At 40.4% G+C, this 15,000-nt stretch overlaps 1 protein-coding gene across 1 annotated transcript in view; it reads right to left on the bottom strand.

The window, feature by feature from the left end:
• WNT1 (Wnt family member 1) overlaps positions 1–15,000 on the bottom strand; it is a 20,923-nt gene that overhangs the window by 5,272 nt on the left and 651 nt on the right. The window contains exons 2-3 of the mRNA XM_015816326.1: positions 7,879–8,132; positions 1,049–1,314 (exon numbers count right to left, since the gene is read on the bottom strand). Coding sequence (XP_015671812.1) covers positions 1,049–1,314; positions 7,879–8,132 — 520 coding nt within the window. The remainder of the gene's footprint in view (positions 1–1,048; positions 1,315–7,878; positions 8,133–15,000) is intronic.

Below are 15,000 nucleotides of genomic sequence, written 5' to 3' on the forward strand. Positions count from 1 at the left end.
GGGGGGGGAATGTATTTATGTTTTGTTTTAAATATGTTGTGCGCCGCCCTGAGTCCCGTCGGGAGAAGGGCGGCATATAAATTAAATAAAATAAATAAATAAATAAATAAATGTGATACATGATTAAGTTATGGAATTTACTATCGTTGGATTTAACCAATGGCTCTGGAAAGGAAGCCTTTAAAGTGGGCTTGGATAAAATCATGGGAAGGGGAGATGTCAAGGGGAATTTTAGTGAAATGGAACCAAGGATACTACCAAGGATAATGTGTCTTTATGCTCATGACCAGCTTGAAGGCTCCTTTTGGATTCATCTGGCAAGTCACTTTAGGAAGTAACCTGATTTAGCAAAGCAATTCTGTTAGTCTTATTTAGGTATGACAACAGCTTGAGTTCAGTGCATAAATCATTTCAAAGAATGGAAAGTAAATCCTAACATGAATACTCATACAGGAACTGGCAGTCAGCTTCCCTCTGCCCTATTTGTAGGGCATCAGTAAAGCAACTGGGACTTCATTGCACATATACTCAGCATTCTTAAAACAAGAAGCTCCTGGAACACACTGTTTAGATTGTACAGTACAACTCTATGGTATATAATAATGTCTTGGACCACCAAACCCAATTTCATCCATGTGAACAATATAGAGCTATAATCACATTAACTCAGTCACACATCTGCATAAGTGCATAATGGTCTGAGTGGGACCTTTTTTGCATGCTAACCTTAATAAAACATTAATTACTTTGGAGGAATTTGATGACTAGTTTTCCTAGGAATGTATCAACATAATTCAAATCATAACTGATTGGCTCTTCAGGAAACAATATGCACGTGCAAGAGCTGGTTCGGGCAGAGTGAATCATGGTCTGATCATATGTTGAAAACATTCATGAGACTTATTGGAGAAATCAAATGTGGTAGGAATTAGTGTCTGCTGATATCACTGCGTCCGACACAGTAATGATATGAAAGATATTCTCGGGTCTCAAGGCATGCAATTCTACACAAAGCCCCATACCCCATAGTGGTCCCCCTTCTCCCTACCAGACGTCCTGCCTCGTTGTTGTGTAGATTCATCAGGAAGCGCAGGTCTCTCCCCTTCTCGTTGGAGTCCACAAACTCTCGCCCAAAGACCCGTCCAAAGTCCACATTGTCACTGCAGCCACCCCAGTGCCAATCGGGACCCCCTGGGCCCCGACGTCTGTAGTCGCAAGTGCAAGATTCGATGGAGCCTTCCGAGCAGGAGCGGGCCACTGAGTGGGTGACCCCAGCACTGGTAATGGCAAAAATGAAGGCGGTCTCTCTGCAACCTGGAGGCAGAAGAGAGATCATTACAACATATCAGGGAACAGCACTGAACACAGCTTAATATAGACAGTCCTTAACTTACGACAGTTCATTTAGTGAATGTTCGAAGTTACAACGGCACTGAAAGAAGTGACTTATTATGACTGTTGTTCACACTTAACGATCGTTGCAGCATCCCCATGGTCACCTGATCAAAATTCAGACACTTGGCAACTGACTCACATTTATGATGGTTGCAGTGTCCTAGGATCATGTGATTTCCTTTTGCAACCTTTGGACCAGCAAAGTCAGGTTCGCTTAACACCATGTTAGTAACAACCGCAGTGATTCATGTAACAACTGTGGCAAGAAAGGTCATAAAATGGGGCAAAACTCACGTAACAAATGTCTCACTTAGCAACAGAAATTTTGGGCTCAATTGTGGTCATAAACTGAGGACTACCCGTAATTCTCAGTGAATCCATAATAAGGGCTGCCTCATGTGCCTGGAAGCCAACAACATCATTCCTGAGACAATGCAGGAGCAGCAGCATTCCTTAGAGCTTTCTTCCTCATACAGAAAAGTGGTATTACTACTTTCAAGGAATAATCATGGTGGTAGCAAAAGTGGCAACAGTGATAAGAGTACTAAGGTGATGTTACTCATCAGGCCACTTCAAGTTGCTGTACATTGCTTTGAACAAACATCAGAGTTGAGTAGGAGGCACTTCATACGAGAAGAAGCCTCAATTAATGGAGGTAGATGTTTAACTTCCCCAATCATCAGTATGAGAATGAGTCTTCCATCTCTCAGTTTCATAAAACAAATGGGCTTGAACCTTCTTTTTCTCAACTCCTATCAATTACAGCAGCAAAGTTAGGTTGAAGGAGCCATGGTAGCACAGTGGTTAGAATGCAGTATTGCTGGCTAACTCACGGCTCATTGCCAGGAGTTCGATCCTAACTGGCTCCACGTTGACTCAGCCTTCCATCCTTTTGAGGTTGGTAAAATGAGGACCTAGATTGATGGGGGCAATAGACTGACTCTGTAAACTGCTCAGAGCACTATGAAGTGGTATATAAATCTAAGTGCTATTGCTATTGAATTACTTACATAAGGCCACAAGTACAATAAATATCAGCAGGGCTAAGCTCTCTTTTATAGGGTCATGAACATCCTACAAGGATAGCACTTTCCTTCAGGAAAAGGAACCCCACTAGGAAAGCAGACATGCAGATACATGCTTTGGGCAATGCATCTTATGTTGGTTCCAAACCAATCGCTTGGATCATGCAACAGTGCATGTATGTATGTATGTATGTATGTATGTATGTATACGGGTGTTTGAATTTTCTTACATAAAAGATACATTCTCATAGGGATCATTACAACAATAATAATATTCCTCCTTTGCCAGATTGAACCCAGCAGGGTTTAGGAAGTGGTCCTTCTTTCTCTCCTCATCAATAGCCTCAACAGTAAACACAGAAGGATTACTCTGCCTGTAGGGTTACACTCAGCTACTTTTGCATATGAATGGAAGGATTAACAACTTTGAAAGCATGTTTGAAAATGATACCTTCACTATCTTAGAAGAGGCATTGCCTCTTGAATGGAAAATAAACCCTCTTCCAGGAGAGCCCCATGCATGCTGTTTGCATACATTCTGGCATTGATTTATTTTATTTATATAGTACCTTTCCTCCTGAAAAATTTTTTTTTTTAAATTAAAAATGCTTTAAAGAATGTTCTCCCCCATGCTGCCTAAGAACATATTTTTTTTACTTGAGCAATTTAAGAGATTAATGGGCTACATGCTGCATCCCATAAAAAGGAATCCATTAACAATAATTGTGGATTGTTTTCTGGATTGTGGATCTTTGCTGGATTTCTGATTAATAATCCACCTTTTCTTATTTTGCTGGGAAGGGAGAGAGAACTGGAGGGCCAGAAAAGGCACAAGCAATAGAGCTTTAGTTTGCAGGAAAGGAATGCTGCAGCTCTCCGTGGAGTGGGATGGGAAGGAAAAGGGAGAATAATAATTGCTTACTATAAAATCTAACAAAATCGATGAAAACTAATGGAGAATCCCAGCTCTGAATGTTTGGAATGGATGCTGGGCTGGGGACAAGGTCAATACACAGGTTACAGTTTTGTTGCTGGACAGGGATAAGGAAGAGAACCAATGTCAGGTAAGGACTGCTATGTCAAACTAAGACTGGAGAAATTCAAGTTCAAATTCAACCAGCCAGGAAGCAGATGGAAGGGAACTCAAAGAGAAGTGAATCAGCTAAAATCTTTTAACCAAAACTAAACCAATAGACAAACATTTGGTAGCAAAAGTTAAAGGTAACATGTTACATGTGTATATTTTGAGATGAACGTATAATTAATCCTGAGGTACAGCAGTGAGTTACGCCTGAGAAATAGGTGTATATAGCAAGGTCCTAATTCAGAGCCAATCTGATGATTAAGGCCCATGGAAACTGGGAGATTGTGAGTTCTAGTCCTGCCTGAGGCATAAAGTTGGGTGATCCTGGGGGCTATAGGAAGAAGATAATGGCAAACCACTTCCAAAAAGCCGTGCCAAGAAAATGGCAGGGATTATTTTAGACAGTTGCCAGATGTCATAATGTTGGCCTCTAGCCAGAAAGAAATTGCACACTTTACCATAGGTTTTCATACTATAAGGAAATTCTGAGTCAGTGACTACAAGTCCCACTTTTGGATGAAGGGAGATGTGTCATCTATTTATTGCTCAGAACGTGAAAAGGCACAGCTACAGAAGGATCAAGGCCTCCATCAGTCAATTGAGGATTGAGAGCCCCAATTTTATCTGATATTTAAAATTGGGAAATGGGACTTTTCTAAATAAGTCCACGCAATGGACATGGCCAGTCAGAAAACAAATATTTTCCAGTTGTGCCTTGATTCCAGAACATGGAATCATTTATTTTAATTCACAGTTTTCTATTTTAACACAAAAAGCGAAGACTCGTAATCAGGCTACTTGGCCAAGAAACTGATTACACAGCAGAGGTGAGATCTGAGCATTAAATGCCAAATAGCCTACTTGCTCCACTAAGCACAGTATAATACAGACAGTCCTCGACTTACAACAGTTCATTTAGTGACCATTTGAAGTTACAATGTCACTGAAAAAAGTGACTTATGACCATTGCAGCATCCTTGTGGTCACGTGACCGAGATTCGGATACTTGACAACTGGCTCATGTTTATGACGGTTGCAGTGTCCCCAGATCTTGTGAACACCTTTTGTGACCTTCTGGCCAGCAACGTCAATGGGGAAGCAAGATTCACTTAACAACCGGGTTATTAACAACTACAGTGATTCACTTAACAACTCTGGCAAGAAAAGTCATAAAATGGGGCAAAACTTACTTAACAAATGTCCCACTTAGCAACATAAATTTTGGGCCTAATTATGGTCGTAAGTTGAGGACTACCTGTACTAAAGGCAAATCATTATATTCACAGACACTTTACTTGTAAGTTAAACTTTTAAAAATAAATTTAAAAGGGTGAGGAGGACAAGGCACCAAGACCCTGAGGTACCACACTGGTGTATCCATTCTTGGAGATTCTCTGTGCCCCTCTCAGCTGCAGTCTTTAATCTGGCTGGTCTAAATGGCAATTTCTTCAGCCTCCTAACCCAAGTAAAGCATTTCCTTAGTTTATAAACACATAACCAGCCTTAATTGATGCTCATGCAGACATAGTTTTTAGCCATCAGAACTCACTTTATCACAATGATCAGGCATACTCTTTAGCAAACAGTCAAATTAACCAAAGGATTTCCCACTAGATATTATTTCCATGGCAACCTATAGACAATGTGAGAAGACTGTAATATAGCAGGATTTTAATAATAGCCAATGGTGTACAATTGTTGTCACGCCACTGGAGGAATGCTTGTTGATTGGTCCAAGATTCTAACAGCAGAACAGGAAGGGAGGGGATTCTCAGCCATTCTTCTGGCTGTTCCCCCCTCCCATTCTGCTCCAAGGGATTCCCCCGATCTTATGGGATACATTGGAAGGGAGATGGAAGTCTCCCAGGAAAAAGGAAAGGTCTGAAAATCATTTCCATCCCCATTCCATCAGTGGCAGCTTCCAGTAAGGCAGAGGTGGGGAACTGTGGCCCCTTTATGACTTGTGGACTTCAACTTCCAGCAAGGCTAGCTCAGGAATTCTGGGAGTTGAAGTTCACAAGTCATAAAAGAGCCATAGTTCCCCACCCCTGCAATTCTATTCATTTATTTCTTAGATGTATATCCCATCTTCTTGTTCAGGAGCTTCCTCCTCCTGTTTTTCCCCATTACAACAACCTGGTGAGGTCACCTGAGCTAAGAGAGAATGACTGATTCAAAGTTACCTGGTCTGCTTCCATGGCTCAGGGACAACTAGAACCTGCATCTCCCCAATCCTAGTTGAACACCTTAAGCATCACACTGCTCTGGCTCTATAGTAGAATGACACCCACAGAGCTCAAGCATTCTTGGTAATTACATACTGTACTCATTGCTTTAATGCTGACTGTCATCCCCACACACTTTGATTCTTTGTGGTTTCATTGTTTGTTTGTTTTTACTTTGTATGTGTGCTGGTTACTGTTGCTGTTTTTTTTATTGTGGGACTGCATCATATGTATTACAGTGTCAATTAATTAATAGGATATTGTTATCATTGTGGTTGGTCACATAGTCAACCAGATGTTTAGATTGGATTTAGCATTTTTATCCACTTATCAAGTCCTTCCCAAGGGCCTGGGTTAGGCAGATGCTGTTATTTGATGGTGTTGGATATTGTTGCAGGATGTAAGCTGTTCCAAGTAAAGCTGCCTTTTGTAATTGACTGATGGTGATTTTGTCAATGCCAATGGTGTTCATGTGGTGCTCCAGATGTTTTATTTATTTGATTTGATTTATTTTTACAAATAACTCAAGGCAAAGAACATATTCAATATACCTTCCTCCTCCTATTTTCCCCACAAAAACAAACCAAGTCTGGTGTTTTAACCACTAGACGAAGGAGGTGCACCCAAGACACCTATTATTATTAGAACTATCTTTGATTTCTTTTACCACCATTGTTCCATGTCTATGTGCAGGTCTTATATTTTCTGATTTTCTCCAGTTCTTTCTCCTTTATTCTGCTGCTGTTACATTATTCTATTCATCTGATTATCTATGCTGTTAGCAGAGCTCAGTTGCTAACCCCAAAATGGGACGTCATCATTACTATCATCATCACGGCTGTGCAATAATCCAAATTTGGATTAAAGAAAGATGATTCAGAGTGTGCATGGATGCTCATGTTCCATCTATTAGCAACTCCTTAAAGAAGTTGCATCTTCTCGTGACAGCTACTATATGCATTCCTAGAAAATATGTATTTGACAGAATATACTATAGAGTGTATACAGTATCCACGCATGCTCCAAATCATCTTTTAAACTTTAATCAGCCTGTGTCTGCTTAAGCTGTTGAAATCCCACTGAAAGCCATCTGATTTAACCAGCCCAGGTGAGCTAGACTGCAAAGGCATGATGCTTCTATTCCAAAACAGCAAATCTGATATTGTTCTTAATAAATGCTGAAGTTATACAAATGTACTTAAGCCACATCCCGGTAAATGCCAGTTTGCTTTAAAAGAAGGCGCCAGCATGAGCACCATGAAAAATTCTGCGACATTTTGTTTCTGAAAAAAAAGAAAGCAAAACGAAGAACAATAGGCTGATGTTTTACTACCTGACTGTGCTCCCTTGCTCAGCTCCCCTAGTGCTCATGGCCATTCCCCAAGTTGACCATCATAAGTCAGGGGTCCTTTGACCATTCTACAGGGCTGACATTCTGAAGGTGGACATCCACCAGTTAAAACCTGGCAAAGGAGCAAAATTAGAGAGGGAAAAATTAAGTACAGTAAAAGGTTCTAGTTGGAGGGGAAAGAGCCCTCAAAGGCCTGAAGCTTGGGGAAGGGTGAGACTTTGCTCCTTCTTTCCATTCTCCTGTTTTCAGAAACCCTGTGAAATGTAGGTAGTGCTTCTCAGATGTGGCAGCAACAGGCACCAGCTAATGCACTGCTTTGAGCAGCTCTTACACGGGGTGGAAGTGGCAATGGGACCAGCCATCCAAATTTAGACCCAGTGAAAAGGCTGATCCAAGTGGTAGGTCAATAAAGTGGATGGGTGGGTTCTGTTTGCCCAGCTCTGCCCTTTGAAGCATCTGCTTCACTTAGCTAAACAGGAGAGCTGTCCCTGGTTACCATTAGGAAGGAAGAACAGAAAATGGGGACTTTGAGACTTGTGTGCTTTATGCAAAAGTGTGCTCTTCTTGACTGATGTACTCATTTTTGCAGCACTCTCCATTAAAAACTAGAGAGCCAAATAACCCATAGCAATGCAACACAATTAGTTTCATACCTCCCCTTGCTAAATCAACCAGATTATATGAGCAAGAACCTTCTCAGATCCATGAAGTTCACCTAGAGAACTGAACAGGCTTCCATCATCATCATCACCACCACCACCACCACCATTCAAACCCCTTTTCCTACCATCTCCTTACCTCTGTTGACAATCTTGCCAAAAACATTGGGGCCTGGGGTAGTAGGACAGTTCCAGCGGCGGTTGCGGAATTGCCACTTGCATTCCTTGATGGCGCTCTGCAGGCCGCTGCTGATGCTATGCAGGATGCCTGGGTTTTGGCGGATAAGCTTGCGTTGCTTGCGGCTCAGGAGCTGCAAGGAAGGATCTAGCACCAGCTGCACATTCTTGGAGTCGGTCAGTAGATTGGTAGATGAGGCCACGTTGATGATTCCCCTGCAAGCAGAGGTTTCAAGGGGATTAAATTGTGATTGGGACAGGTGGTTTTTGACTCAGACCTCCAGAATGGACTGAAGACTTCCAGCTGCACCAGGAAAATGCCAGGGTGCAAATGTTTTCACCGAAAATCTTGCAGTGCTGAATATCTTGTACTGCAAGGGCATTTGGAATGGGAGGATTAAGACTTGCTGGCATTCTTTGATGATTCTGGACAGCATCTATCATGGGCATTTCTTACCTTTGCTTTGGCCTAAATATCATTGCATTCAATGCTGCTAACGTGCCAATGTATGTCATATATATATATATATATATATATATATATATATATATATATATATATATATATGCCAAATAAATAAAATAAAAACGAACACCAGGGTAAAATAATCAAACTCTAGGAGTTTAATACTAAAATACCAACGCCAAGCTTTCGTCAGCGTTCTGCTGACATCATCAGGGCTTAAACGGTCAGTCCATGGGAGAGTCTTTTATAGTTCAAACTTGGCCTGCACACGGCCCCTGGACCTTGTTAGCGGTCCTGGTNACCAGGACCGCTAACAAGGTCCAGGGGCCGTGTGCAGGCCAAGTTTGAACTATAAAAGACTCTCCCATGGACTGACCGTTTAAGCCCTGATGATGTCAGCAGAACGCTGACGAAAGCTTGGCGTTGGTATTTTAGTATTAAACTCCTAGAGTTTGATTATTTTACCCTGGTGTTCGTTTTTATTTTATTTATTTGGCATGGATGCACCCAGGGATCATGTGTTTAGTTTAATTATCAACAGATATATATCAACAGATATATCAACAGATATAATTATCAACAGATACACACACACACACACAGGTATGTCTTGAGTGTTTTTTGATGCACCCTGTCGTCCCAAATATGGGAGGAAGAAATGGCGGGCTGATGAGAGCTAATTAACTCGAAATAGCTATCCCATTCCCCCTTTAACTCTTTGTTAGCAATAAAAAAAAAATTAGCACACAAATGATGTCGCAGTAGCAACTGCTGCCTGTGGAAAGCCCTAGACTGGGCTGATACAGGCAAAAGATTTCTTCCTCCCATATTTGGGACAACAGGGTACATCAAAAAACACTCAAGACATATCTCTTCTCCTGTCTCCTCCCTCCCTGATACAGCTGACAAAGTGAGAAAGAGCCTGTGGCCTAGGGGTCAACACAGCTGCCTAATGTGCAAGCAGCCCAGGTTCGAATCTCAGAAGGGTATGGCTAGCTGATGAGAGCTAATTAGCTCGAAATAGCTATCCTAGTCCCCCTTTAACTCTTTGTTAGCAATCCCCCCAAATTTTTTTAGCATACACAGGTATGTATTTGAACTCTCTCTGCCTAGTGATATATAAAAGAATGGTCCAAATTGGCAAAAAAGAAAATCAATGAAATCCATATTAAATAACAAGAGAAAAACTAAAATTCATAAATGGACATATCAATAGCAATAGCACTTAGACTTATATACTGCTTCATAGTGTTTTACAGCCCTCTCTAAGCAGTTTACAGATTCGGCATATTGCCCCCAGCCATCTGGGTTTTCATTTTACTGACCTTGGAAGGATGGAAGGCTGAGTCAACCTTGAGCCGGTCAGGATCGAACTGCTGGCAGTGGAATGCAAAGTTAGCCTGCAATACTGCATTCTAACCACTGTGCCACTACGGCTCTTAACATCAATTCCTTACCAATTAATTTAAAGAACAAAAATCAAATCTTCCCATAGTATAGCTTCATTCCCAGAAAGATCACAAGATCCATCAAAATCAGATAAATCAACTAATAACCATGAGTTACATCTTTTTCCTTTCGTTTGGTGGAAGATAATTAAAGAGTGAATCAGAAAAGCCTCTCTAGACAGGAACTGCCAAAATCTAGGTCCAGTTGCAAAGAAGTCCCTCTCTTACTCTGAACCAAGGGCACAACATGTTATGTTTTAAGAAGTGGGGTACCCCACTACGATATTAGAAACAAATAAAAATATCTGCAAGTCACTTGTATCATAGCAGCTGGGGCAATCACACTATGCATGACAATGGAGCAATCATAGCAGTTTTTGGACAGATTTTGGCATGAGATCATGTGGATGAGGAATCAATCTACTTACTGTAATTAATAAGAGGGGAGCAGAGTGTTCCCATCTCTTGCCAAAGCCACCCCAAACATGTGGAAACAGCTAAAGGGGAATTTCATATATATTCCAAATCTAGTGCATCTGACATCCTTAAATTAAGAAAATATTGTCTGGGAATTTCTGTCCCCAACTTAAAGTCATCTAGGAGGAATATAAATTTACTTAACGAAGCTGTCTAAAAAGAACTTGCTGTACATGACTTCTACTTGGCAGAGAAAGTCCTTGCAGGATCCATAAAGAGAACAGAGGGTAAAATGCAAAATTCCTATTGCTCAAGCTTTCTCTAATTTGATATGCTCAAGATGTGTTAGAACTGCAACACCCAGAATTCCCAGTTTTCTTTCTCTAGCTCCATAGCATTAAACACTGTTATAAACTCCAGTCATTTGCCATAGAAATCCATTAATGCCTGATAATATAACAGTTACAGTAACAGGACAGGACAGTAACAGTTTACTGAAATAAATGTAAACCTGGTTACATTTATTTTGTTAACCAACTAGCTGAGCTACATAAATGTTTCAAATAAAAATAAATGGGTTATTATCAATATACAAAATATAGCTATTATTATCCTACAGTTATTTTTTCTCTTATTATTATTAGATTGGATCAAAAGTTTGAAACATGTATTTATTTATAAAATCCTTACACTTCACTTTTATTCCAAAAAGGATTTCAGAATAAAAAACAATAGCCAGTTAGGGAGGGGGGTTGTCTACACACACACACACACACACACACACACACACACACACAAAAACCATGAACACACACTCAAAAAGACACGTAAAGCTCAATTTGATTGTGAGGCTTAAAAGAAATTCAACCACCATTACACAACACAACTGCAATTCCATGCTATTTAAAATATTAAAATATTTATTTGACAAGGCCCTACAAAGAAGATTTTGAACTTATTCTCCAAAGAATGTAGAGGAGGTGCCAGGTACAACAATCAGATCATACCAAAATATAAGGAAAATCATTATAAAACATATAGAAAAGCACTAGTGAAAAACCTTTTTTAAAAATTGGAATTTACAAACCACAATGGGAAGAGAGAAGAAGAGTAGCCACCTATCACCCACAATAAGGGAGCTAGGTTCCCTTAAAAGGTTACTGGTTCTCTGAGACAACCCCCCCCCCCAAAAAACAACAACAATGGCCACAACTATCTCGGGAAGAGAGGGAGAAATAATGGCAGCAAAATAAGAAAACAACTGTTCTGTACCCAGTATTTGAAAGGGTCAAACTACACGCCAGGTCCGACCCAGTGGAAGAGATCGCAAACAACATTGTTCATTTCCTTCATCCAAGTAGCTGCTATTTGTCCTGCCCTCCACCACCCCTTCTTCTGCACAGGTGGAGAATCCCTATAGGAGCCCTAGATGCTCTAGGCAGCAGTTCGGATTGCTCTTTACACTGATACCCCTATTACCTCTAGGATGGAGAGCAAGGAGCCCTAATGTCATGCCATTTCAGGAAAGAAAATTCATTAATTGGCAGTAGTAGACTTCATCACTGGAGCTAATATTGAAGGAAAGGGAAACCCATAGGGTACCATAAGCCAGCCCGGCACTCTCCATCCATTCACAACCAACTGCCATAATTTTTAGGTAAGGGAAATTATGGGAGAAGGATCAGGGTTCATCTAAAGGGCAAGAGTTTTTGGGAAGATTGCATGAACTGCCTTATTCAGAAAATGACTGTTAATTTGTGGCTGCTGCAAATTGTGGCTTCCTTTGCTTTACAATAGTGATGGTTCTAAGCTTTTTTTTTTTTTTTTTTTTAAAGTGGATGTTTCAACATGAAAAGCAACAATAGTCTGATAATTATTAATAAGAATCAGCTGATTATTGTCAGCTGCCTTTTGATGGGAGCCACCTTTGATCCTGAAAGGCAGGATAAAAGCAAAGTAAAATTTAAAAAAAAAACACAAAACATTTATTTTCCCATAACCAAAAACACTTTGCTCAGTGCCTGGGTGAAAATAAACTGTTTAATAATCTTACATGCTGGACACTTGGTTTTATAAATGATCACTGTGCTCTATTATTCATTCAGTTTAGTTTCTGCTATCCGGTTGACGTTTCAGAAGGAATTGTGACAGGGAGAAGAGCTTTATCTGAGAGCTCAAATGAGGAAGGGTTATATCACTCATAGATTATCTTTGATAAATAGAACAAATTAAAAAAATGGATGACTGACAGATGGATAGATGATACAAGCATACTAAAAGAGTGAAAGTACTTCCTATTGAGTTATGGGATTAAAATCCAGCGTGTGTGTGTTTGAAGAGTCTTTGTGATGGAAGAACATATTCCCAATAAGCTATTTGTGCATCTCCTCCTCAAAACATTATAAAGGGATTTGTAATGCTGTATACTATAGTCCAAGTGCTCCCCAGAAACTTAGCTCTAAATGTGAAAGAGGGTCAAAACAAACACTTCTAAGGCATCCAGTACAGGTATTTCTAAGCAACCAGAACAGCTGAACCCAAAGATGCTTTTTCAAAAGGCAGCTAGACTTTCTTGTTCTTCCTTGAAGACATTTCGCTTCTCATCCAAGTTCTGAACTGAAGCGAAACATCTTCAAGGAAAAACCAAGAAAGTCCAGTTACCTTTTGAAAAAACACCTTTGAGGCAACCATGACCTAGAAGATGACTGAGAATCTCTATAGACAGAACAGCTAAATTTGCGTCTCTCATAATCCCTTATTCCCACAACCCTTTCATTCACAAGATTTTACAGCAGAGGCCAGCCTGACAAAGCCAAGGGGGCTCTCACCACATCTCAGGCAGAACTTTAGGCTTCAGGATTTCCAGTCCATTGCCAAATTTGGTGGCAGGGAGCTGGAACAAACAGTCTCTCGCACTAAGAAGCATGGAAATCCTTCTCTCTCTTTTTTTTTTTTTTAACCAGTACTATCAAGGACCTTTGGGCCTCACTGACTCACTCACTGACTCACTTCACTTGGAGTACTGAAATGGTTAGGTTAATTTTCCAAAGCACTGCAGCCCTGAAATTTGGTACCATACATATGTCATCTGAGACATTTTAATAGCTAAAACAGTTTGGAAAATTGGAGAATTCCTTCTCAAAAGATGGGATGGAGGGATTGTATTGCCTCCAAAGAGTTAGAGCTGGCTTTCCCGAATTACAGGTCGGGACTCTCCCTCCAAGGAATCACAACCAACTTTGTGCATGTATGTGTGTGCATGTGTGTGATCATTTTCAGTTTGTTCTGGCCAAGTGGAAGCAAATACATTCTAAGGACTTTGTTCCTCACTTTGCCGGCAGAAAACCACTGTGGGAAATTCCTGTGCCACAAAGTTTGGGAACCTCTGCAATATGTAGATTACATTATAACTTTTAAAAGCATTGTGTTTCTTTTTTTTTTTGCCCAGCTCAAACACAAATGAAAGAATTAGTTTTATTCATAGAGGGCTGACTCTGGGTCCTGTAAGATTTGAGGCTGTTGAGTATTCCATGTCCTCACAGAAAATTAAGCTTGGTTTAGGCATATAGTCCAAGATATGCCAGTTACTTGAAACTATTGCTAGAGGATCCAGAATACTCTTCTTTGAAACAGGAAACAAGAAATGTATCTTCTTCACACACGTAACACAAATGCACTTAGTCATTACTGTATCACCATGCTACCCTTGTAAGCATCTGAAAAATAGGCATTCTTTTCTTTTTCCAGTCCAAACCTAGACCATAATCTTCACTTCATTTCAGAAAAGACCATGCAACACTCCTAGTTTGATCCACTGGTTAAGGCATCAGGCTAGAACCCAGATGGACTCTGAATTCTAGTTCTGCCATAGGCATGAAAACCACTTAGGTAACTTTGGGTCAGTCACTCTCTCTCTCTCTCTGCCCAACTCACCTCACAGGGTCATTGTGGAGAAAATAGGAGAAGGAAGGAATATTAGGTATGTTTGCTGTCTTATTTATTAATTCATAAAGAAAGGATTTAAAAAAACTTAAATAAATGTGGGAATTCTCCATACATGCCCCCCCCCCACATTTGGAGAAAGGGACACTTCCATTAACTATAATTCCTTTTTCATTTCTACATTGATCAACCTATAACTCACACACACCCCTTTTTTTTCCTTTTTTTGTACTGAGCAGGTGCATCTGGCAATTTCAGATTCCATGCACCTGCCCTGATTCTAACACCATTTCATGGGATCTCATAGCTACCCTTCCCAGATCCCATGTTGCTGCTTCAGCTCCACATACAGAATGCTAGTGCTTGGGCAAGAGACCAGATGAGTTATGCAGCTGGATGAGTGGCCAGATCCAAATCATTGATGACTGGCAGTAAAAATTATACTGGAGGGGATTCACACCCACAAGGCACACAGCCATTGAATTTGGATGTGAAACCTCCATTTGGCTGGGAAGCTTAATGAAATGCTCATTGCTTTTCCTCTACTGATTCTTCCAGTTGACCAAAAAATCAGGCATATATTTCAGGAGAGGGGCTGAAATTTGAAATGGAGTTCCTTTGCTTTCTCATGGTTTCATGAAGGGATTTCAGCAGGACCTTCAGGAATCAAAAATGAAAAAGAGAGTCATATCTCTCTTCTCTGAGCTATGATTGGAAGAAATAACTGCAGAACTATTTTGACTTGACTTGTCCCGGTGTCCAAGAACAGGCATGCAAAGAAAATGAAAAAAAAAATACAGATATGAAACAC

The sequence above is a fragment of the Protobothrops mucrosquamatus genome, unplaced genomic scaffold (genome assembly GCF_001527695.2).
Source record: "Protobothrops mucrosquamatus isolate PMUCROS unplaced genomic scaffold, P.Mucros_1.0 scaffold423, whole genome shotgun sequence".
In the NCBI taxonomy this organism is placed as follows: domain Eukaryota; kingdom Metazoa; phylum Chordata; class Lepidosauria; order Squamata; family Viperidae; genus Protobothrops; species Protobothrops mucrosquamatus.